Source organism: Gossypium arboreum, chromosome 5 (genome assembly GCF_025698485.1).
Source record: "Gossypium arboreum isolate Shixiya-1 chromosome 5, ASM2569848v2, whole genome shotgun sequence".
In the NCBI taxonomy this organism is placed as follows: domain Eukaryota; kingdom Viridiplantae; phylum Streptophyta; class Magnoliopsida; order Malvales; family Malvaceae; genus Gossypium; species Gossypium arboreum.
In genome coordinates, this window is record NC_069074.1 from 24,098,963 (window position 1) to 24,125,690 (window position 26,728).

General features: G+C 30.7%; 3 protein-coding genes across 4 annotated transcripts; all 3 read left to right on the plus strand.

Moving 5' to 3' along the window:
* The first annotated feature begins 1,401 nt into the window (after nt 1-1,401).
* LOC108477452 (uncharacterized) lies at nt 1,402-3,834 on the plus strand. The gene has a single exon (XM_053028658.1). It carries the CDS (start codon nt 2,183-2,185, stop codon nt 2,783-2,785), a length of 603 nt encoding a protein of 200 aa, XP_052884618.1. The 5' UTR covers nt 1,402-2,182; the 3' UTR covers nt 2,786-3,834.
* Nucleotides 3,835-5,658: 1,824 nt separating this feature from the next.
* On the plus strand, nt 5,659-7,942 carry LOC108476531 (pentatricopeptide repeat-containing protein At1g06270). Of its 2 annotated transcripts, XR_001870110.2 has the most exons (3): nt 5,659-5,779; nt 6,121-7,346; nt 7,442-7,942. XR_001870110.2 is itself a non-coding variant. In XM_017778758.2 (2 exons), exon 2 carries the CDS (start codon nt 6,163-6,165, stop codon nt 7,192-7,194), a length of 1,032 nt encoding a protein of 343 aa, XP_017634247.1. In that variant the 5' UTR covers nt 5,659-5,779; nt 6,121-6,162; the 3' UTR covers nt 7,195-7,942. The 2 variants fall into 2 exon arrangements, 1 of the variants encoding a protein (XP_017634247.1); XM_017778758.2 differs by having other exon boundaries at nt 6,121-7,942.
* Nucleotides 7,943-9,566: 1,624 nt separating this feature from the next.
* On the plus strand, nt 9,567-11,990 carry LOC108477416 (pentatricopeptide repeat-containing protein At1g71460, chloroplastic). Its single transcript, XM_017779956.2, has one exon. It carries the CDS (start codon nt 9,636-9,638, stop codon nt 11,703-11,705), a length of 2,070 nt encoding a protein of 689 aa, XP_017635445.1. The 5' UTR covers nt 9,567-9,635; the 3' UTR covers nt 11,706-11,990.
* Nucleotides 11,991-26,728: the final 14,738 nt, after the last annotated feature.

Sequence of the window (26,728 nt, forward strand, 5' to 3'; positions counted from 1 at the left end):
CCATTTTTAAACTTTAGCTCAAACTTAAACTTTTCTCAAATTTTTTATTTTATTTGGTACACACTTTTTTTAAACTTTAGCTCTTCTCAATTCTTTTGAGCTTATTTTGCAAGTACATTTTTTAAATCTATATGGTTTCTTTCTTAAACCCTATAAAAACATATGTTCATTGTGGTTTCTAAATTTTACTGTGTTAATTTTAAGCTTTAATTCTCTCTTAATTTCTAAATATTTAATGTGATTTCTAAACTTTAATTCTCCCTTAATTCGTGTTAATTTTTTACTTGTTAATACATATGCCTAAGTGCCATTGTAGGATGCCCTAAATTAAAGAAAAAAAAATTATTTTTAACCCAAAAAAAAAAAAAAAACATTAGAACCACAAGCTTTCTTTCTCCTCTTTTTGTAAAAAGGACAAGAATGAAGAAAACAATCCTTCAATTAACAAAGATGTTTGCAAGCTTTCTTTGCCTTTTTACACAGAAAAACTTCCCAATACTCAAATTAACAAAGATGCTTGTAAGGAAGGAACAAAACTACTCCAACAATTACAACATTTGCAAACCCTTATTCTCTTCTTCCTTATTTACAACATCATTGTCACTCTCTTCCATAATTGATTATCCATCTCCAATTTCTTTCATCACATTTTGTACCACCATTAATTTGTTTCTCGTTTTTTGTATCTCTTAATTTTTTTAATCTGAGATAATAACATAAAATCTCTTATAATTTGACATAATTGTAAATGTGGTACTTGCATTTTTAATTTGTCTATTTTAATACTTCAACTTTTTTATCTTCTAACATTTTGATATCTGGAGTTGATAATATTAATTTTTGTCAGAATTTGACACGCGAACCAATTTAAAAGAGACACGTGGCACCATAAAACTAGGGGAAAAACTAAATGTACAGAATAGAGGAACTTAAATTTCCCTTAAAAAAAAAACTTTTATATTGTAATTAATAAAAAAAAACTATTTTTTTTCTACTCTCACACGTTAGAACATATTCTTTCTTCCCATTTCTAACATCTTCCGGTCTACAATTCTTTATCTTTTAAACTCCAAATCTTTAAAACTCATTTTAGTATAAATATATTGTTAATTTAAAGAATTTTGATATATAATTCTAAATAATTTATACACTAAATATCGTTTATCACACGGATAAGATTAGTATAGATACATTGTTTGAAAGATATAAATATTAAAATGTTAAATTTCATATTTTTACTAATAAATTTAATTTGAATAAAATAAATATACGGTCAAAGTTAACTTAAAGTGTTAAATATAAAATATTATAAAACTAAAAGAAATAACTTTTAAATAATATTCAAAATAATAATAAAAATAATTAATTTATATGGCATGTTAAAACTGGTGGTTTCTAAACAATTTATGGCATGTTAAAACACAATTTATGGCCTGCTTACCCTTTCTTTTCTTTCCCTCTTTTGCCGACTCCCCCAATTTCTAATCCCTAACAGCTAATTTCTAAATTCCTAACAAAATAACTTTTCCTTCTCCACTTCAACACCCACCGGCCACCACCATCATCGTTCACTGTTAGAGTTTGTTGTAGTTGTTAGCTGGTAGTTAGGGATTAGTTATCAAGGCAGTTAGCTGTAAATACTTGTATTTATATGTATGTACATGGTCAATAAAGATGAAGCATTATTCCACATTTTATTTTCAACATGGTATCAGAGGGATTAGTTATAAGTTCTTTTTTACCATTGTGGATGATTGTTCTAGGATGTCCTGGGTTTATCTGTTAAAACTTAAATATGATGCTATTATGCAACTCAAAAACTTCTTTGCCTTTGTAAAAACCCAATTTTCAGCTATTGTTAGTATTGTCAGAAGTGATAATGGTCGAAAGTTTTTCAATTCTGAGTGTGGTTCTTTGTTTGCTTCCCTTGGTATTTTGCATCAGAGTTCGTGTGTTCACACACCCCAGCAAAATGGCATCGCTGAGCGTAAACATAAACATTTGCTTGAGGTGGCTAGGGCCCTTCATTTTCAATCCAATGTTCCTGTTAGGTTCTGGGGAGAGTGTATTTTATAATAAACAACCTTCTTTTTCCCATATGAGAGTATTTGGGTGTCTCTGTTTTACTACTATCCCTAATAATACAGACAAATTTGCTGCTTGAGCCATTCCTGCTGTTTTTATGGGATATTCTCCTACTCAGAAGGGTTATATTTTATACAACCTGAACACTAAGTCTTTCTTTGTTAATCGTGATGTTTCTTTTAGGGAAACTGTTTTTCCTTTTCACGATTCACCTCAGGCTATTTCTGGTTTGTTTCCTCCTCAGCCTTCATTTCCTGATTCTGACTTTCTTTCTTTCAACATTTCGTTATCTTCTGATTCTGTTTCACATGACACCTTGGTTTCCCACGACAGTCCTGACTCATTAGGTACTCATAACAATCTTATTAATATGTCAACTGAAAATCTTGGTTCCTCTGGTAATAGTCCTACTGTCATCCGTAATCCTGTGAATTATTCTGTTCTTTCCTTGGGGGTACCGCATCTGTCTTATCGTTCTTCAAAACTACCTGGATGGCTTAAAGACTTTGTTTGCTCCTACCAATTAACTTCACCTTCAGGGCAGGTTCTTTCTCTTTCTCATTTTCCTCTTCATATCCAATCATTTTTTTCTGCAACAACTATTCCTGAACTTTCATCCTTTTCTGAAGCCTGTAAAAATCCTGAATGGATTGGTGCTATAAGAGAGGAAATTCTTGCATTAGATTCAACTAACACTTAAGATGTGGTTCCTTTGCCTCCAGGCAAGGTCCCTATTGGATGTAAATAGGTATACAAAGTCAAATATCGTGCCACTGGTGAGGTGGAGAGATATAAGGCTCGTTTGGTAGCGAAAGGATACAACCAGCAGGAGGGGATTGACTTTGTGGACACTTTCTCTCCGGTTGTGAAGATGGTGACAGTGCGGACTGCTCTAGCTCTTGCAGCGCATTTTCAGTGGCATTTGTGTCAGATGGACTTTTATAATGCCTTCTTACAGGGGCATTTGCATGAAGAGGTTTACATGGAGATGCCACTGGGATTTAGCAGCTAAGAGGAGAAGATGGTTTGTAGGCTGCGAAAATCCTTGTATGGGCTGAAACAAGCTTCCAGACATTGGAATATTAGGCTTACTGAGGCCTTGCTTGAAGCCGAGTTTACACAAAGTAAGTATGATTACTCTTTGTTTACAAAAAGAGTTGAAGGAAAAATTGTGGTGTTACTTGTATATGTGGATGATTTACTGATAGCAGGGAATGATATTAATATGATAAAGGAATTAAAAGGGTTTTTAAATACGACCTTCAAGATGAAAGATTTGGGAGACTTGAGGTACTTTCTTGGAATTGAGGTGTTGAGGTCTAAGGAAGGAATTGTGTTGAGTCAGAAGAAGTATGCCCATGAATTAATTGAAGACACTAGCTTAAAAAATGCTAAAACAGCTTCAACGCCATTGGAGCAAAATTTGAAGTTGACAACGGTGGATTATAATAAAGGCATACAAAATGAGGATGCACTGCTAGAAAACAAAAACAAGCTATTAGAGGCTGATTGGACGATTAATCTACTTGACTCATACTAGACCTGACATAGTGTTTGCTGTACACTATCTTAGTCAATTTATGCAGCAGCCAAAACGGTCTCACATGGAGGCAGCAATGAGGGTTGTCAGGTATATCAAGAAAGATCCAGGCCAGGGTTTGTTGTTCAAGGCTGATAATGAAGGAAAATTAGCTGCGTTTTGTGACCCTGATTGGGCAGCTTACACAATGACGAAAAGATCTGTCACTGGTTATTGCATCATGCTGGGGAGTTCCTTGATTTCGTGGAAGTCCAAGAAACAAAGCACGATGGCTAGGTCTTCAGCTGAACCCGAGTATAGGAGCATGGCTGCTGTGATAGCAGAGATAGTGTGGTTAACAGGACTGTTACAAGAGATAGGAGTGCAGAATTTGAAGCCAGTTGAATTGTGTTGAGATAGTAAAGCAGCAATACATATTGCAGCAAATCCTGTTTGTCATGAGCGTACAAAAACATATCGAAATAGATTGCCACTTTGTACGAGAAAAAATACAGGATGGGCTTATTCGGACAGAGCATGTATCAACTACAAATCAACTTGCAAATATCATGACTAAGGCCTTAGGGTCTCAACAGCACAACAATTTAATGTACAAGTTGGGGGTTAAGGATGTTTTTCAACCTCCAACTTGAGGGGGAGTGTTAGAGTTTGTTGTAATTGTTAGCTGGTAGTTAGGGATTAGTTATCAAGATAGTTAGCTGTAAACACTTGTATATATATATATGTATGTACATGGTCAATAAAGATGAAGCATTATTCCACATTTTATTTTTCAACATTCACCAGTCACCACCAATCCACCACATACCCGCTGGCGACTTTATAATTTTCATACGGATCGAGCGAGCAAGCTTGCCATTTCTTTCTGAAACGTTTCAAGTTTTAAGACGTCTCACTTTCAACTCACGGTTTCAGAGCAGGTGAATTTCAAAATCCTTCTTTTTCATTAATTTTGATTTTCTTTTGGTAAATGGAGGCATTTCAATGATAAGCTCGAGAGAACTAATATTGGCCTTACCTTCATTTTATTTTCAGTTTTTTTCTAATCTGTTGTGCACGTTTAATGATAAATTTATTTCTTATTTTTCATGTAACTATTGTTACTTTAACCTCTGTTTGGTTGCGGAGAAAACCGAGGAACTTAATTAGCAATTTTTACATTGTTCCTTTTTCTTATTTATTTGGCAATTATGCGGCTAAAGCTTTTCTTTTTTCTTTTATTACTTTACAAGGGATATTCTTTTGTTTACTCTTTTTGTTGTTGAGGACGAAAACTGTGTTGAGATCCTACACTTTAATGGCGTATAAACCTGAGCAAAAACTTGATATTTTCGGTTAGCAATCTGAAAAATATTTCTTTTATTAATAATTAACTCATGAGCATCGAAGTAGATACGAAAACACCAACTTCTTTTTCCTCAAAGTGTTTGGAATTCTTCCATTGCAATTATTTTTTTTTAAATTGTGTTATATAATAAAATAATCAAAAAAATTTAATAGGGCGACTCAGGTTTAGTATATAAAATTCAGGTTGGGCTTGGACAGAATTTTAGGTTTGTTTTTTGGTCCATATCAGGCTCAAGCTTAAAAAGTGTACCTAAAATTTTATCCAAACCCGACTCGACCCATGATCAGGTCTAATAAATAGATAAATGAAAACATAGTGACAAATATTAAATAGAAAATATAAATATTTATTTATCTTAGATGAAAAGAATGATTTATCTCTATGGATATCCATAACAATTTATATTATTTACAACAATAACTATATATATATTTAAATTAGCAATACAAATAAAAACAAACTTTGTTCGCGACGGCGTTTGTATTTTGCTCGACAATGGTAAGTCTTTACCTTAAGTTTTGAGGATTTAATTAAAAATTTTTAAAATTTTTGAGAATTTGATTAAAATTTGCAGAACTTTTGTGCTGCTTAATGACAATTTTCAAACATTTTTGGGGTTTAATTAAAATTTTCTAAAATTCTTAGGAGCTTAATAAATTTTTTAAAAATTTTAGGAGCCTTTCTTAAAATTTCCAAAGATTTAAAAAGCTTAATAATAATGTTCCTATTTGGGACCAAGCCTCGCCTGCCCCTAATATGGGCTCCGCACTCTTCCTAGCAATGGTATCGCCGATTCCATCAAACAGGTTCCTTTCCATGCTATCTTCCTCTCTTTGATTCCTGTTTTTCTCTCTAATTTTCGTTGTACAATTAATATTGAATCAAATCATAATGTTTAAGTCCTTAATCGTAGCAAATTAGGGTTTACAACATTTAATAGTTGTGCTGCACTGTTTTTGCATGATTAATTGTCTTCCATGTTACTCATTCTTAAGTAAATTGATAGTTTTTACTTTCTAAGCCTGGAAATGGCCACTAGACCAACATAGTTTTGCAAATGAAGCTTGAATTTATTTAACTACTCTATTTTCTTGTTCTTGCCATTTAATAGTTCTGTTAACTTTTTTAATGATTAATTGTGTTCCAGGTTGCGCATTCTTATGCAAATTAATATTTTGTAAGACTGCAAATGGCCATTAGACCAACAAAGCTCTGCAAATCTCTCTTCAATCTGTATCCATGTCTTTCTCAGTTTGTCTTTGTTCACTCAATCTCTTCACTGAACGCTGTGGAAGAAACTGTGAAAGCAGCTCTCGAAGCCAAAACCTATGAACAACTCCCCAACATTCTTGTTGCCTCAGATAAATCGAGGCGGATTCAGAATCCTTTTTCATTTCTTTCTACCTTATCTTTGACGCTTAGAACCCAGATCATTGATGAAATCTTACAATCTTTTAAATCTATTCGGCCTCGCTCCCGCCCCCGGATTGTGTATGATCTTCTTCTTTCCTACACCCTTCAGAGTTCCGACCCAATCCCTCTTTCACTTGCCGTGCTGCAATGCACTCTTCGTTCTGGCTGTCTCCCTGCTCCCCAAATAAAACTCCTCCTATCTGAAGCGTGGCTTAACTTCCGTGGCCATTCACAGCCGGTGTCAGACAGCCTTCTGGAGATGCAAGACATTGGGTTTTTCCCTGACTCCATGACATGTAATTACCTTATATCTTCTCTTTGTGCTGTTGATCAGTTGGAGGAGGCAGCTAAAATCTTGAAGGGTATGAGCGGAGCTGGCTGCCCTCCTGATCTGGAGAGTTTTGCTGGTTTAATTACTGCAATGTGCACATTTAGAAGGACTGGTGATGCAATAGAGTTAGTGAAGCAAATGGTGCAAAAAGCTAGATTGACACCAAGGCAGGGAACAGTGAAAAAAGTTGTGGCAACCTTGCGGGCAAATAGAGAGATATGGAAAGCTGTTGAGTTGGTTGAATTCTTGGAGAGGAAAGGTATCCCTGTTGGCTTTGAGAGCTATGAGCTAGTTGTTGAAGGATGCTTGGAATGTTGTGAATATGTTTTGGCTGGAAAGGAAGTTGTAGCAATGACTGAGAGGGGCTTTATACCATATATTAGGGTCCGGCAAAAGGTTGTTGAGGGCTTAGTTAGTGTCAATGAGTTGAAACTTGCCTATTTAGTAAGGGAAAGATTTACAGAATTGGGGTCTTAGACTCTTCGTTGCTTTTAGCTTCTATGAAGTGTTCTGCATGAGTCACCTAAGTGAAGAAAATCAGTCATTGTCGTGATGGCCAATGTGGATTCAAAGATCAAAGATAGAAATATCCCTTGGATATAGTCCTACGGTAGTGGAAAAAATTGCAGGTTAGTGTCAAATATCCATTGGCATGTTATTTCAACTCATTTGATTTGGTTAACCTATGTTCAGCTTGGCTTTGGTAATTCATCAACCCTTGTAGGTGAAGAACTGTTGAAACCCAACAAAGACTATATCAACTAAACAAGGACTGATAGGTTGTTCATTCCCTTAACCTGAATATGTCAAGGTGAATGTGGACTTTCAGTCCTATATGCAATCATGGCACTGTGTTGCAGGACTGGTGCATAGAAATCATCTAGAAGGCAGAGCTATGTGCCATGGTCTGCATACTTTTCTTGAAACATTGTTTTAAATGCTGCTGCTGCAACAATGTGATTCTCTGGCACTCGGGTGGTATGTCTTTGGTGTTGATGGCAGAGCTATGTGCCATGGTCTGCATACTTTTCTTGAAACATTGTTTTAATGCTGCTGCTGCAACAATGTGATTCTCTGGTTATGGTTATTAAAGATTGAGATAATTGACATAATGCCACTATATCTTTAAAGATTGAGATAATTGACATAGTGCCACTATATCTTTATATGTTCATTTTCCTATTTGGTAAGCAATTCACAGTCTCATAATGTGGTTGGTAATGAATTACTTATCTTCATTGAGGCAAGTTTTTGTTCAATTTGCATGGTGACTCGTTTTGAATTTGTGTCTTAGACTCTTTATGTGTCCCTAGGAAATTAAGTGTTTACTTTTTAAAGATCAAGTTGGTTTCCCAGCAGAGTATTTGATCCCTTAGTTTCTCTCTTTTTGCCACCTGATTTGAGGAATCAAAGGTTCTTTTCCCCCCATCTTATGCTTTACATGTGTTGACAGCTGCTTGATGGTTCTTTGTGGTTTTTGTTTTATACAATTGCTAACTCAAGTTGATATCTGCTGCCTTTGTTCTTGCTTACAGCCAAACAAGTTTGTGTTTCTCAGTGTTGGTTTATCACATGTTGACTTAACTAGAAAACTAGAATAGGTAGCTCTGAACTCATCATACATCATGTCTGCAAATTGTTGTCAGTCAGTTTGCAAGATAAGTTTTACAATTTTATATAGCCAATGAATTGAGAACTTGATCAGTCAATCCGCAAATGCAATTTCATCAAGATCTTGTACTTTTGTTCTTGTTAGATCAGCAATCACTCTTTTATCTTTTTATCTCCCTATGTTCTGCGGTTTTCAGACCATACTCCTTGGAACATTGGTAAGGCTCACGCACCTAAGATAGTGAAACCGCCATTCACTATGATCATTGGCAACTATCTGTAAACCTTGAATGTTGATGGAGAAGATGAATTTATCTCATGCTCATTAAAAAGTTCTCATCTGCTGCAGATTTTACCTATATTTGATGCACATTTTTACTAAATTTATCATTTTGCTTATATAATACATTTGTTCCATCAATTTCAGTTATGTTTTTTATGTTTGTCTATGTATTTTGCACTTGAGAGCTTCTCTAGCGGCAGATGTTTTATATTTTGGCAAGAAAGCTGCTCTTGATGGATTGCATTCTAGTTTTTTTTTTTTTTTTTTTTTCTCGTGTCAGTCATGTAAATGTAAATACAAAAATTTATTATATTAAAATCATAAACTCGTATAGGTACGTGTATTAAATGTGACATGTTAATTGTGTTTAAATTTTAGTATTTATTATTATAAAAATTAGTATTTATTACACTGTTTCTGTGTTTCATTATAAGTGTTGTGTTTTTAATAATATTTAGTTTGTTAAGGAAACATGGGCAAACCATTTAATTTTAAAATTGAAACATGGAAGTATATAAATATTAGTATAATTTTTAAAATATTTTTTAAAATGGGAATGGGTTGCCATTTAGTTCAACATTTGAGTTTTTGAGGCACATGTATATGGTTCTGCTAGTGTAAGTAATTTAGCTAATTACTTTTCACAAATAATTATACTTGTGTAATTTGTAGGTACCATTTTCTTTTGTATTTTAATTTTTAGCAAATTTTAAAAATAAAGATTTATTGGATTAAAGAATACTCTAATTTATTAGAAATAAATAAATAATAAAATATAAAATTTGTAAACATTTACATAAAAATTAGAATCATACATTTTCTTTTTGAATTAAGAAGTCCAGTTTATGCTTGATTCATCAAAATTGAAGAAAAGAAAATATTAAGAAAGAATAAATTAATATCTAAAATAAAAATTGTTTTTATTATGAAAATATAATTAAAAGGATAATAAATGTATTATTTGAAATGAAGTAGAAAACTTGGGGCTCTTAATCTCCTCCACTCCGGCACTCTGAGAGAAGCCATGGAAATCATCCAATTCCAATCACACTCCCTTCCATTCAGTCTTCAGCCTTCTTCTCCAAATCCTCTGTTTTATAAAACAAAACAATTCTGCAGAATCCAAGGCTCCGCAAGATCCCCACCCAAACCTCCCAAAAAACGAACAAAATTTCCCCGCAAAAGAAGAAGGAACCCGCCTTCATTGCCCTTCTTTCAGAAAGCTCCATCTTCCCCCTCTTTACCTCTCCACTCCAAGAATCCACAGGCCATTTACAAAGATATTCAAGCATTCGCTAGACAAAACAAGCTCAAAGAAGCCCTCGCTATTTTGGACTACGTTGATCAACAAGGCATCCCTGTAAATCCCACCACCTTCTCTTCCCTCCTTGCTTCTTGCGTTCGTTTAAAATCCTTAACCCATGGAAGACAAATCCACGCTCATATTCGGACCAATGGTCTCGAAAACAACGAGTTCCTACGTGCCAAACTTGCCCATATGTACACTTCGTGTGGTTCCATTGAAGATGCCCAAAGGGTGTTCGATGAATGTACTAGCAACAACGCTTATTCCTGGAATGCTTTGCTTAGAGGTAGTGTTGTATCGGGTAGAAAACGGTATTTGGATGTGCTTTCTACGTTTTCTGAAATGAGGTCATTGGCGGTAAATTTGAACGAGTACACTTTCTCTACTGTTCTTAAGAGCTTCGCCGGTGCATCAGCATTTAGACAAGGTTTAAAGGCTCATGCCCTTTTAATTAAATACGGTTTCATTAATAGTTCTATGCTTAGGACTGGTTTGATCGACTTATATTTTAAATGCGGAAAGATTAAGCTCGCTCACCGCGTGTTTGAGGAAATCCCTGAGAGAGATATTGTTCTGTGGGGGACGGTGATTGCTGGTTTTGCACATAATAGGATGCAAAGGGAAGCTTTGAATTATGCTAGATGGATGATAGGTGAAGGCATATATCCCAATTCTGTTATACTCACTACGATACTTCCAGTGATTGGGGAAGTTTGGGCTCGGAAAATAGGCCAGGAGGTCCATGCTTATGTGGTTAAGACGAAGAGTTATTCGAAGCAGTTGTCTATTCAGTCAGGTTTAATTCATATGTACTGCAAGTGTGGTGATATGGAATCGGGCAGGCAAGTTTTCTATTGCTCTGGAGAAAGGAATGCGATTTCTTGGACCGCTTTGATGTCGGGATACATATCGAATGGGAGGCTTGAGCAGGCTTTGAGATCGGTTGTATGGATGCAGCAGGAAGGGTTTAAGCCCGATGTTGTCACGGTTGCCACAGTTCTTCCTGTTTGTGCCCAATTGAGGGCTCTCAATCATGGGATGGAGATTCATGCGTATGCTGTAAAGAATTGTTTCTTTCCCAATGTATCTATTGTTACTTCCCTGATGATTATGTACTCAAAGTGTGGTGTTTTAGATTATTCTTTGAAGTTGTTTAATGGTTTAGAGGCAAGGAATGTAATTTCATGGACGGCCATGATTGAGTCATTTGCAGAGAGTGGATGTTTACCTGAAGCAATCGGTGTGTTTAGGTCAATGCAGTTGTCGAAACACAGGCCGGACTCAGTGGTAATGGCAAGGATGTTGAACATTTGCGGTGAGCTTAAAGCTATAAAGCTTGGGAAGGAGATTCATGGACAAGTCTTGAAGAAAGATTTCGAGTCGATTCCTTCCGTTTCAGCAGAGATGGTTAAGATGTACGGTGCTTGTGGATTAATGAGCAATGCAAAGTTAGTATTTGATGCAGTCCGCGTTAAGGGTTCTATGACATGGACTGCCATTATAGAGGCTCATGGATATAATGATCTTTGTGAAGGGGCAATCAGTCTTTTTCATCAAATGATATCTGATGGTTTCACTCCAAACCATTTCACTTTCAAAGTGGTATTATCGATTTGCAGAAAGGCTGGATTAGTTGATGAGGCTTGCCAAATATTCAGTGTAATGACTCGTAAATATAAAGTCAAGGTATCCGAAGAGCATTATTGTATTATGATCGAGCTTCTTAATATGTCTGGTCGCTTTGAGGAGGCTGAAAGATTCATCCAGATGAAATCTCTATCATCATAAGATAAAAAAAAACAGCCTTGTCAAGTTTTAGTTTCAATTACACCTCACAATTTGGAGAGTCAGATGATATTGATCAAGTCGATTCAGTTTTCGTATGATTTTAAGTTTATTCTAAGCTCGAGTTATTGTCTTTTATGGTCAAATCGATTGGATTGGATGCGAGCTCTTGGATTTTCATATTTAGATGAGAATTGATAAGTCTACTCTTTTTAAATTTTTAAAAAGATGCCATTTCTATATTTATTTGTGGCGTAATATCACATAAGGTATGTGATTTTTTCATAATTTGGTACCTAAATTTGACACTCTTTCCTAATTTGGTACTAAGTTTGTTTTCCCAATTTTTTACCCTAACTTGGCTTCTTTTTTCTTTTTTTTTCTTTTTTTTTTAATTTGATACCTAAGCTTTTTCTTTGGTCCAATTACATGCCTAAACTTGTCAAATGTTATACAAGTTACCCCAAAAACACTAACGATGTTAGTTTTTATGAGGGGATAGCAATAGTTAATGTATGACCGATATGTGACGAATACTATGAATTTAATGGTAAGAATGATTACAATTTTTTTGGAATTCCTTTATTTCACCAAACAATATGCTCAAAATTTGCTTTTCATTAGGGCTAAGATTACTTCAACTATTAATGGTAGGAATGATTTAAGAGGGATTGTATGCTTAAAACATGACATGGTCTTCACAAAGCCCTTAATTCCACAAAAAAAATTGTTGGTATTTGAAGAAATTCGAGTTAAAAAATTTTACTTTGAGCTACGGTTAATAAATTTGATATTGAAGAATAAAGAAATTCATTATGTTAAATTAAAAATAAAATAAATAAAACTAAAAGTAATTAAACATTTAAAATACAAAAAGAAAAGAAAAGGAAAAATCATGTAATTTGTCACATGTCAATCATACATTGATTATTTTTGCTACTTCATAGAAAAACATTATTAGTACATTAGAGTAATTTGTATAACATTTGACAAGTTTAGGTACCAACTTAAAAAAAAAGATTAGATTCCACAAATTAGGAAAAAAAGTTAAGATCAAGAATCAAATTGGACAAAAAAAGCCTAGATATCAAATTAGGAAAAGAAATGTCAAGTTAAGGTACCAAATGTTTTATTAAGCCTTTATTTATAGATAATATTAATTATTCCAAGTATAAAATTCAAATTAAATTTGATTAAACAATTGTTTGATAAATTGAAAAAAATCAAGCTCCATATAATAAGTATTTAACTTGAATTGCAAAATTATTTAGTATATAATTGAAAATTAAGTACCCAATATAAATAATTTTTTGATGATGTAAATGTTAAATTTTGAAAATTTTCATTTTATATTTTCACTCGTAAATTGAATTTGAATATAAAAATATTTAGTAATAATTAAAGTGGTTAAATATAAAAAATTCATAAAACTAAGAACTAAATATTCTTAACAAAATCCAAATTAATAATAAAATGATTAATTTTAATGATTTTGGTTTGATTTGCAATTTAAATGACAATACATAGTGTAAAAGAAAAAAGAAAAGGTATAAATTGTCTGAAAATGAATTCTTATTAAGCAACAAGCCACCTTTTGTTTTTTTTGTCTATTTATCTTTTTCAGTATTTTTCATTAAAAATTATATCAAATATTTTTATATTTGTTATCAAACAGTTTAAAAATTTAATCCGCTCAAAACATTAATTAATGAATTGATTTTTCTATGGATTATCAAAGGAGACCTAAGTCATAAATTGTGTTGATTTGATATAATTGTTCTAATATGAATAACTTGAACTTGAATATTCTAAATATCAAACTTAATTGATACAAACTTGAAATATCACGAGCAAATGTTATTGAAAATGGTTTTTTTTTATATTTTTATGTAAAGTCTATTAAAAATAATTTAAACCTAAAATAAATAGAAAAAATCACTTATGATAGAAACTTAAACTCGGATAATAAAAACCAAAAATTTAAATATATTTTTATAAATATAAAAATTCACACAATTTTTTTTTTACATAGTGGCATAATCTAATATATAATCATAATTTATGTTGATATTGGAGTTCATCCAATCAATTATTTTAACAATACATTTTCAAATCATTTAAAAACAATACATACATAGAATATAATAATAATAATAATAATAATAATAATAATAATATATACACCAGAATCTAACTCTAAAAATATCAGACCCCGAAAAGAATCCTTTAACAAACAAATCCAATTGGAACCTAAAAAAAGGAATCTGACAGGGCCCTTTCTAATTGCCACGTCAGCTTCAACATTGTCATTTTGTTACGCAGTTGGGTCCCACAAAATCCATGAGATTTGTATTAGTTAGCACGTGGGCAGTGATGATTGGTGATTGGCGGTGCATTTCGTTGTAATTAGGTTCATGTAATGTAACCCTGTTGGTTATGGTGATTGGCATGCAGCTGTTTTCCTCTCCAATTATTCCTTAATCCATCCAAGTTTTGTTAATTAAAATTCAACAGAAGAGATGTCAGTCGTCTTCTCCTTTCCAATGAAGGAGGACACTAATTCATCAAAAGTAAAAACATGGAATGCCCACATATTTTTTTAAGTTACTCAACAGCAAAGTGTCGGTGTTTGCTCTTTGTTCATTGAACCACTACTGCTTATTTATTTATTTGTATTCAGCAAATCCATTTTTTTTACTCACCTTAATTTATTGTTTGTTTGTCGGTACAAGACAAGTGGAGTGGACAATCATTGCCTTTTATATTTATAAGCTTCAATACTATATTTTTATTTTTATTTTTATTTTTATTTTTATAATTTCTATACCAAAAAACAGTGGTCAATCTAATCAAAAAGTTGAATGAATGCTTAATAAATTTGTTTATAATAAAAAGGAAAGAAAGTTAAAAGTAGTCATCTAAGCTAAATTTAGTGTTTAAAATATTGTTTTTTTGTGTAAAGTAAGTTTAGGGTTGGAATCTGGACGATTCAATCTCCTCCTTTTTTACATATTTTAAAGTTAAAAGTTTGAAAATGGAAAATAAATAAATTATTTATTTTAACAATTATATTGGTATGATTAGGATACCATGTATTAGAGATAATAATACAATATTTTTGTTGTGTTATTTCATAACATCAATGATAACCTTTTCACCATCAAGCTTGCCTTTTTCTCTTTTCAAGGGACTTTCTTTTCATTTAACAAAAACTAATAATTACCAAGATTTTGATGCAAATTCAGCACTCTAGTCCTCTTTATTTTACCCAACAAACAAACATTATCAAGATCTGTGGTGTGTTCTATATTCAAGTGTAACAAAAACATTATCGAGATCTGGATATGCTCTTTATTCAACTGTAACAAGGTAGGTGAATGGGTACCTTTCTTTTTTTATTTTAAAATTTTCAGTAAAATATGTCAAAAAAGCTATGGGTATTGATGTGGAAGAATGGTTCCAAAAAAGAGTAAAAAAGCATTGATATCTAAGAAGAAAGTACAAAGTGAGACAAGGAAAGAAAACCTTTGAAAATGGATCCAGGCAGGAAGATCACGCTTGGTCAAAACAACAAAAAAGGAAAACACGTGTTCCATGGTTTAACTTACAACTCCCTCTCTTATGATGGTATGGATTAGGAGTCAAATCAAATTAAAAAAATTTCGAATTAATAAATTTTATTCTATTAAACTAAATTCAATTTGAATATTTTAAATTAAGTAAAAAATTTTCGAGTCGAATTAACGAATTATATTATTTATACTCAATGTTGCATTTACATGGATCGATTATTTAATTAGTAAACGAAGTACAATATTATTTAACTATATAAACAATATAATAGTTTTGACTTTTAACTTTTAAAAAGGAAAATATTTATCAAAACGACATAGTTTTACTTTTTATTATTCGGATAATTCAAATTTTCTAATTTATATTCGAGTTAAACCGAAAAACTTAATTTTTTTTTTGAGTTGATCTGAATAACTCAATTAACTCAAAGAATTCAAACTATTTAATTCAAATTTTTAATTTTGAATCGAATCGGATTTTACTCAGCCTTAATATAAAACAACGACGCCACATCATCTATATCCTTTTTCCAATAGTTCAATGACACAACAGCATTTTTATAATGAAAAAATTTCAAATCCAAATAAAAATCCTGAAATTGAAGATGAAATTACTGATGTAATATTAAACTATTGGAAGGAAATAATATCTCTATTTCAAACAATCCATTCTACTTATCCTAACTCATTATCGTGTTCACAAAATAAAGCTAAGTTGGTAAATTTTACATGCCAAAAAACAATCACGGCATAATGTGAAATACAAAATTTATATATAACCAATATAATATCATGCATGAACGTTAGATTCCATTCCTTTACACAAATTTTAACCAAATTTAAATTTCTTAAAACTTAAAACTTTAAAACATTCTCATTAAGTTATTTAATTATTTTTTATACGTCAATTGAGACAATAATACTGATCTTTTTTTTCTTTTTTTTTATTTATTTTCTCCTTTTCATAAATACGTACATACATTTAAAAATAAATTAAAATTTTTCTCATCCAAATAAAAAATGTATGTAACAAATTTTAAAAGATAAAGTTACCCTCAAAATGATATCTATCACCTATTGAAAATGAGAGGCTTTTAATAAATTCATTGTTGAGTTAGTGATCCAGTTGAGAGTGTCACTAATTCAGTAAAATATTTAAATATAATAATAATAATTTATATTATAATTAAAATAATTTTTAGATTTATAATTAATGACAATATTATTTAAAATTTCACTTTTCCTTTATGCAAATAAATACAAAAATGAATAATATATATCATAATTGAAATAAATATTTTAGTAAAAATAATTTATGAAAAAAATCGAGCTAATTTGTATTTAATAATAATTTTTCTTCTTTTGGTAATTTATAAGCAAAATGATGTCTTATAAAATACTTAATATATATATTTTTATTTTCTCTTAGAATAAAATTATATTTACACTAATTCAATTTAAAAACAAAATGACAAGAAGATAAAATATATTCTTAATTAAGTAATGTAGGTAAAACTTTAATATTTCATAAATAATTTATTTTATAGAAATATTTTATTCACAAAAGAAAAAAAATCTTAATTTGAATGGAACGATAGTTAAAAGTTTTTGTCAGACATTTCGCTTGGCATGGGTTTGAATCGAGTTACCCCATTCCCATCTCTATTATTGTATAAAAAACCAAAAGAAAAGAAAAGAAAAATAATTTTTAAATTTAATATAAATAAGTTATAAAATATATTAGTATATAAACTATCATTTATTTTAATATTTATATAAAGGAAAAAATAAAACAAAAATAAGAAAATATTTTTATAAAATGAATACAAATAGATAATCTTTTAATTAATTATATTTTAAAAACCCTATAATTATAACACAAATTATTATTCATTTTTTATTTATTTGTAAAAAACAAAAGAGTAATTTAAAAATAATAAAAATAAAATAAAACAAAAACAAAATAACACTAACATGTGACATCAATTGGTATCTAATAAAGAAATAATGGAATAAAAATTAATTAAAAATTAATCCGGTGCAATTAATTGGATTTTATTCCCCACTAGAAGTTGTCCTATTTCCTGGTGAACGTGGAAATTATAAATATTCAACTCAAAACAGTTTTTCATTCATTATAGTTTTTCTTTTCAAAGGCCTCTCTTTCATACACCAATCTTTCTTCTAATATCTCAAGTTTAAATTATATTTTATATTTTATATTTAAATAAAACATTTCTAATTTGAGTTTATTTAAATTAATACATATTTTCATACAAACTAAATATACTAAATCTATTAAATAACCTTACCTTTAAATAAGTACTAGTGTGGATGCAAGTAGGAATGTTCAAACGATTAACTGATCGGTTATCGAATCGAAATTTTTTCAAAAAAAATTAATCGAACCGAAATTTGTATGTTTTATTTTTTTGTTAAAACAAGTATAACACATATCAAAATAAATAAATTTATAATGTTCATTTGACTGAATTAACCGAACTAGTAATAGCCTAATACATATAATATATAATATTATTTATTAAGTTCGGTTAATTACACAATTTCGAACCGAATTAACCGTTAACCAAAATTTCAAAAAACCTTTAACCGACCTCCGAACGAACTAGATCGGTTAACCGACTGATTAATTGAATTAGATTGATTCGGTCAGTTAACTCAGTTTTAACCGAAGATTGAACACCCTTAAATGCAAGTAATGTAGTACAAGATCTAATCATGGGTTGAACAATACAAAATTTTAAGCTTATTTTCTACGTCTGAAGTTGATTCAACTTGAAAGTTGAGTCTAAAATTTTGTCCAAGCTCAACGTAGATAAAAATATTAAATCTAAGCTTGATCCGGCCCGTCCCTTATTATTAATTTTTATTTTTGCATATAAAAATAAAAATATAGATATAATACATCAAATACACTAGACACATTAAAATAAATGTTTCCCAACAAAATGAAAATAGGTTAAAAAATTTTATACTTAAATAACACTAATATAATTACAACTTAGAAAGCAAATGTCTTTAAAATAATATCAAAATTAATAATAAAATAAGAGTTAAATAATATCCAAATAATAACAATAAAATGATAGAAAAACAACATCAAAATTAGATAAATTCAGACCGAATCGAATAAAAAAAACTTACCTAAAGCCTAACCTATTTAAAAAACAGAATTTATTTTTTGTCCAAATAAATTTCTCGAATTTATATCTTTATATTAAACCCTTCCAAATTTAAGAAAAGAATTAAAGCGTGGACAGATGACATGATGGTCATAAATTCTATGTAGTACTTGCTTAAAGTCTTAAAAATGATTATTTCAAGAATGGAGTGAATAAGATGGTATTAAAATTATATTATAAAATAGTGGGGATTTGTTTTATCATCAATCTACTTTATTTATTTGATTTTTGGTTGAAAGTTAGCGACATCCAGCTGTTTTGTAGAGGTAGATACAAGAAGAGGTCAATTTTAGGAGGATAAACTCAGCTATTTACATATTTTTTGTGTGGAACTGAGTTGGAAACCAAGATTGGAGATATTGACTTGTCTTGCCCACAATCGCCAGGCCTTTATTATTTTCCTTACACTTAATAATTGCGAGTTAACGCTAATAGGAGGATTTTATATTTGTTATAGTCTATAATTATAATAAATATAAATTTTATTTTTTCAAAAAATAAAAAATGGAAAATACGTTATTTATTGTTTGTTAAAATTGGAAATTTTGAAATTAAAATAAATTCATATGATTTTATCATTATACACATTTATAAAAGTTGAACGTCGGCAATAACAATATAAAACGATTGCAAAGTAAAAAGAAAGAAAAATAAGAACACATAAATTTTACATGAAAACTCTTTTGAGAAAAAAAATTACAGCAAAAAGAAGAAAATTCACTAATATCGAATTCAAATTATACAAGAGGAATTTAAATTATATCTACGAATCAATGTCATATAAAAATAGTGTAGTAAGGTTGAAACACCTTATTTTAATCAATATCAAATAGAAAAAATATATTTCTATATAGATTCCACTTATATAACCTGTACCATATTTTATCACTATTTTCTTTTAACAATAATTTAAGTCACACAACTCTAACAATCTCTTTAATATATATTTCATCGGTGTTAATTTGTGAGATATCATGTATACGTCAATAAAAGGTTTAATGGGAAAAAGAAGGAAAATGGAAAGAAAAAGGGGAGCATATGGATGATAATTATGATTTCTACGCACTATAAACTAGAAGTAGAATTACAGCAAGAATATTGGGTTGAATTTTTATTGTAGTCATGTTTAAAGTTGACTATTGTTTGTTTTAGCCAGTGAAGCCACTTTATTTTCTACCTTTTATATTATTATTTAAGCTCTTAATTTTAGAAACTAATTTTATTAAAGAAATTATAAATTTTTTAATAAATTATATTATTAAGAAGTATTTTATTTTATTTTTCTAAAAATCAATAAAAAATTTATACGTGGTGGAACCCATTATATTTACTTCAATAAAAATAATTTTACTGCTAAACTAAAACTTTACTTTTAATATAATATTTATATTTTAATTATATTGTACATATTTTATCACCTTCATTAATTATATGTATTAATAGTGTTATTGATTGAGTTAGTACCACAAGTTTACTTTATAATAACTTAAGATTGATGTCAGCATTAATTATGACAAGTAATTGTAGATTATTTATATGTTTAAATTCCGTTTACTTACAATTTAATTTGATTTCTTTTTCATTTTAATGTCGTACATATTGTATGTGTTATTATTAATTAGTTTCGAATAATACATTTCATTATTTATTGTATATTATTTTTTTTTGGTGAATTACAATAACAGAGCAAAGCCCGAATAACAAACACAACTAGTGTGACTCGAACCTAAGCCACACCTAGGGTGGTGAACACCCTTGACCATCAAGCCATCACATGGGGTTCTACTGTATATTATTTTTAAACACACTCTTGTATTCAAAATATATAGTTCCACACGCATATGCATTTGATAGAATTTCTAGTTTGTATTATTTATATTAGATTATTTCATACCTACGACGTGAGTGAAAGTTAAATTTGTATGCAAATGATCTGTCGTAATTTGATATGTCAAATTAGACTCCCCATTACACTTAAAGAGCTGATTTTCGAGCAATTTAGGTGTTTGTAGTGTAGTTTTCTTGAGTTTTAGCTTTTTGCATTAATAAGTAATTTTTTGTATTCTATGTTATTTTTGAGACCCAAGTTGGCCAAATGAACCATAATGAACTTAACAGTTGATTGAGTGTTGTAGGGAGTCGATAATGGCTCGAACGTAAAGAAAATACCATTCAAGAGGAGGATATTGCAATATCGAAGCATGAAAGTCATGATACTCTTGGTAGTGTTGAAATGAAGAGAATTGAGCCACCTTTAGTGACATCGCAATACCAAGGATGGGTATCGCGATACCGAGACACCCCAGGACCCCTCAATGCAAAACTAATGTGGGTATCACGACACCAGAGCCTGGGTATCGTGATACCACTATCAAGTAGAGACAAAAGATTACTGCAAGGGTAGTTTCTGTCCAACCTCAACACCAATCAAAATTAGATCCTTAGGGGTATTTTGGTTACAAAAATTGAGTTGTAATAAGATGAAAAACCTCTTTTTGGCTAAAGAGAAGAAATATACTTCACTTTATCATCTTTTAACACCTTTTTAACTTAGTTTCTTTGAATTGCCTTCTTCATATTCTAGGGTTCACACTTTTTCTAATTTTTGTTAAGTTAAATCAGTAATTAGTTAGTTAGTTAGTTAACACTGTAGCCTACTTCTATTTGTTTTTTAGTCCTTCAAACTTTATTGTATTTTCAGTTTAATCCTTAGACCTAATAGAGCTCAACTTAGTTTTACTCGTTCTTATAAAAATTTGATATTTTGTGTTTATTTGCACCACCATTGCTACTCTTCTCATTTTCTTTAAGTATTTATTAAGAAAAATTCAAGCTTTTATCAAAACTCTTATTGCGTCTATTTGGATGTATGCATTTGTAACACCCCAAACCCATATCCATTGTCGGGTTAGAGTTACGGTGCATATCGAAACATTTAACATCATTTAATCATACACATATTGAATTTTAAATAAAAAAAATCTATATCTAACATCATTCATAATATACATACATTTACGAGCCTTATATAAAATATATGAGACTAAAAAAAATGACTTTGAAAATAACCAGGGACCAATCTGAATCAAAACAGAACTTGTGAAAAAAATGGAAATATGGGTCATACAACCGTGTGGCTAGGCTGTGGGACAGAGCCTAGACCGTGTGGTTTGAAAATATGGATGTGTGGCCAAACCGTGTACAATTCGAAATATGGGTCACACGATCGTGTCTTAGCCCGTGTGAATATTCGAAATAAGGTCACATGGCAGTGTCGTCAGGCCATGTAAACAATCCTATACATAAAGTTCAAAATAGACACACAGTCATGTGACAGTCCCTGTCTTAGACCATGTACAGTTAAATGACTTCATTTTCAATCCAAAACAACCACTCTTACTTAGACATCAAGCCATCCCATCTCCAAACAATATCACCCATTTATAACACATCTAGAACATATCAAACTCATACAACTTATGTGCCTAATCAATGTGCCCTCATTGACACCACAAATTTTGTACATAAACAACAAACAATTCACTTAAGGTATCACATCCATATACATGTTATTCAATCAACAACAATGTTCCCAAATACTATATACCAAAACATGTGCTAAAGGCATATCATACATGTCCATTATTATACATTACCTACCATAACTTATGCACTTTCAAGAAGCATATACCAAATGACCAAAACATTTATAAATGGACATATACAAGCCAAAACCAAATGCTTTGTAAGTTCGTATAAATCATCAACATGAACTTATGAAATAGGCACAATTCATACAATTGATGTAAATTTTAATATTTAATCAAATTAGTCATTTAACTAAAAACTAACTAAAATTCCATTACAAAATAGCCTTAAACAATCACCAATATTATAAATCTTTCATTTAACATCAAGAAAACCTAAAATTCATTAATATAAAAATACAAAATCTTTAACAGTTTCGAAAATGGAGATATGGGTTAGTTGGACTTAGTTGTAATGATCTCAAAAACATAAAAATTACACAAAATGAGTGAAAAATTCACTCACATGCAAAGAAATATAGGTGACTGGATCTTTAAGCCTTCAATGGTATTTCTTCTTTTCAATTTTCGGTGAAGAGCATGTTAGGAGGATGATGTTCATTTTGTTTTACTTTACTTAAGTTGAAATTATTTAATTATAATATTGCCCTTTAAATAAGCATACGCTTTTAACATATATCAAACCTTAAATTTTCCATGCTAATTAAGAATGGTGTGTTTTCCATTTAAATCATTCCACTTATGTGAATTAAACCATCTAATCCATACAATTAAATTATAATTAGGTTTTACGACTTTTACAAATTAGTCTTTTTCTTTAATTAATTATTCAAACAATAAAATTTCCCAACCAAACCTTCATATATTTATATAATAACTCTGTAAATATTAAATGAAAATATTTACGAGCTTGATTTATAAAAATGATGTCCCGATACCTTATTTTTCGAAACCACCCAAACTTAACTATTTATTCAATTAGTTGAAATTCTTCAAATAAAAATCAGTATAAAATTATAATTAACTTATATAATTTAAATACTAATTAATACACGCTTACTCGTTGCATTTGGGGTCCTGAAACCACTATTTTTGACACCATTAAAAATAGGCTGTTACAACTTTGATGGTATATTTGGTTGTTGTTTGTATAGAAATGAGCTTGAGTAGCTAAATCTATGGTAGTTGGTTGATAAACATGTTGGCTAGTTCATTTTAGGTTTAGGGATTACATTGTAAAAATTGGACTAAATTTAATTAGCTTCAAAACTTAGGATTGATGCCCTTAAGGGAAAATTTAGATAAGTGAGATCGGGAGGAGATCTTTTCGGGCACAAATTCTATTGTCTCGAGTTAGTTTGGTGAGGTCGAGAGATAAATCAGACTAATTTGTCTAAGTTGGTAAAGTGGAGACCGAGGGGTAAAATTGAGTCAAATTAGGAGTACAAGTGATTTAGTTTCCTAATTCAAATATTAGCTAGCAACATGGAAGTTAGCCAACCATTGTGTGTCATTAATTAGTTAAGTTTGTAACTTTTGCCTGTTTTTCAATTTTAGTCCTCTTTAGTAGTAGATAGTAATTAGCACAATTAATTTTGACCATGATTTGCTGTAATATAAAACTTAGTAAGTAGTTAGCTAGCCTCTTTAATTGCATGATAATTGTTTAAAAATCACTTAGTCTTCACTTAGTCTTGGAACTCCTTTGGCTCGATCATTGGAATACTCGAGTGTTTCATTGAAACACTATAAATATTACAACTGACCTATCATACTTGCAGCATAACGCACTTATATTGTTTGTTTCAGTGTTGATTCTCAACCTCGGTGCACGCACGTCGGGGTGGCGGTCAATAAATAATATATTTATAAGGAATTATTCATTAAATGAACTATAGATAGAGTGGTAAAGGTCTTATGTATAAATTTTCATCAATCTCGGATTCAACCATTGAATTCTTAATTATTCTAAGTAGCGTTTTGTTGTTTTATTTCAATGTTTTATATATAAATATGAAAAGACAAAATCATCATTATTATTACAATAATAGTATACACTTTTTAAAAAAATGATTTTTAAGTCTTTTCTAAATTGAGGTGGTGCTTAATTAATTTGTGGCACCAACGTAGTTGGGAGTAATTTAATAGTATAAATATATATTGCAAAAAACATCATGTAAAAATATATTTGTAAAAAAACTAATATTAGAAACATATGAAACTTTAGTTGAAATGATAAAGTTAAGATATTAAAAACTTGATATTTTGTAACACCCCTTAACCTCAACCCGTCGCCGGAACAGGGTTACGAGGTATTACCAGAATTAAACACTAACAAACAACTAAAACCGAGTCATAAATCTATATTTCAATTCAAAATTTCTCAAATTCCACCTTTAAGTCCCTAATATGGACCTACGATGCCCAAAATATACTTAGGAAGTGTTTTAGGATTAAACCGGGAACTTCGAAAACTTTTTCTTGAGAATAGGGGCACATGCCCGTGTGGCTTGGGACATGCTCGTGTGGCCTGGAACATGCCCGTGTGGCCTGCTCGTGGGCAGATCTGACTTACTCACATGGCCGTGGGACTAACCTGTGGGCAAGTCTGACTTTGTCACACGGCCTGGGCACAGGCCCATGTGACTTGGCCGTGTGAAAACATGATTTTTCACCATTTTAAAGCTATTTTCACATACTAAACACACCTAATTCATGCCTAAAACATTTACTTATAAATCTTGATCAAATAACATTCATCAAACCCTTCAAACTTAACAAATTTTCATTCATTCATTTCATTACCTCTTATGGATTATGCACCACATTTACATTCAAAATATAAAACATTTACAAGTGACAAACACTAAACCTAGTACATGCCACATTTCTAAAAGATAGATGCATCACCAAAATTGAGCTGAGGTCGGGATTGACTCGGATGCTTGACTGAACTTCAACTTTACCTAACCTGCGCACGGGAAACAATAGTACGCTGAGTATTGGAAATACTCAGTGGTATTATCATAATTCAAATTATAACAACAATAAAATATCATAAACATACATAGATAATTAGCAAATCATACATACAAATCATATATATAAATTCATACCAAACTATCATATTTCCATTATATCATTTCCAATGATAGATCCAATAAATCATCAATGAGATTTCAAATAACTCATGAACCTTTGATTCATCTCTCAACCACATATAATTATTCAATTCACATTTCAAATATGAACACTTCATGAACCTTTGGTTCATACCTTCAATCTCTTTACAAATTTCATCTCACATTCCATCTTTCAATATCACTTTCTCATTTCATTCAATAGCTCAATTAATCAAATTTATTTGATTTTATTATTTCACTTATTTTTCCTACTAACATGACTCGGACTTTGGCGGATACACGGATCCAACCAAACACACCAGAATGGCGACCAACGCCTCAACGGATACTTCGAAGCAAATAAGTGACGACCAACATCTCATTGGCTAAGTCGAAGCAAAGTGGCGACCAATGCCTCATCGAATCTATCTGAAGCAATAATGACACACCAAGTGTCTCATCGACTCGAAGTCGAAATATCCCTGAACCTTTTCTAATCCTATGGCATGCCAACTATATCCACTAAGCCCAACTAGTTAATAGGGTATCGGGTTACTTCCTCTATTTCAGTCAATTCACATCAATTGCACTTTGACCACATTTTCTCACATATTTCTCAATTCAAATTCATATGCATGCCAACATTACTCAATTCAATCATACAATTCAATTTCACATACATATATTTATTCATCAATTAAATCTAATTCACATTCAACTTAAATATCAATATTTACCTCACATTCAAATTCCATACACATATAATAATAATAATAATAATAATAATAATAATAATAATAATAATAATAATAATAATAATAATAATAATAATAATAATAAGTAAATATATTTTACTTAATAAATAAGTAAATATATATTATACATTTGTTCTAATAATTTAAATACACATGTACTCATTCTCTAGCATACACATGTCACTAATTTGGTTTAATTACTAATTTAATCCTTTATCCCTTTCTCTATTCTATGATTAAGCTTTTATGCTTTACTCAATTTAGTCCTTTCTACTAATTACTTCTAATTAAAAATAAATTCACCTAATCAAAATCTAATTCAACCCATAACTAACTTCGTAAATATTTTTAATAAATATTTACGGACTCGTTTTCCTAAGCTGAAGGCCCTAAATTCACTTTTTCGGTGCCCATGAAATATGGGTCGTTACATTTCTCCCCCTTAATAAATTTCGTCTTCGAAATTTACCTGAGAATAGATGGGGGTACTGAGATCTCATAGTTTCTTCCGGTTCCCAAGTCGCTTCTTCCAACTTATGACTTTTTCATAGCACTTTCACTAGAAGAACCCTTTTATTTCTTAATTCTTTTATCTCTCGTACTAGAATCTCAACTGGTTCTTCTTCATAAGACAAATCCGGTTGAATCTCAATATCTTCAATAGAAATGACGTGAGAAGGATCTGATCTATATCTGCGTAGCATTGAAACATGGAAAACATTGTGTATCTTTTGTAATTCCGGAGGTAAAGCTAATCGATAAGGAATTGGTCCAATTCTTTCTACAATTTCATATGGCCCAATGAAACGAGGGCTCAATTTACCTT

Excerpts from the sequence above, each read along its gene's own strand:
- LOC108477452 (XM_053028658.1), top strand. The coding sequence starts at position 2,183 with ATGGGATATTCTCCTACTCAGAAGGGTTATATTTTATACAACCTGAAC.
- LOC108476531 (XM_017778758.2), top strand. The coding sequence starts at position 6,163 with ATGGCCATTAGACCAACAAAGCTCTGCAAATCTCTCTTCAATCTGTAT.
- LOC108477416 (XM_017779956.2), top strand. The coding sequence starts at position 9,636 with ATGGAAATCATCCAATTCCAATCACACTCCCTTCCATTCAGTCTTCAG.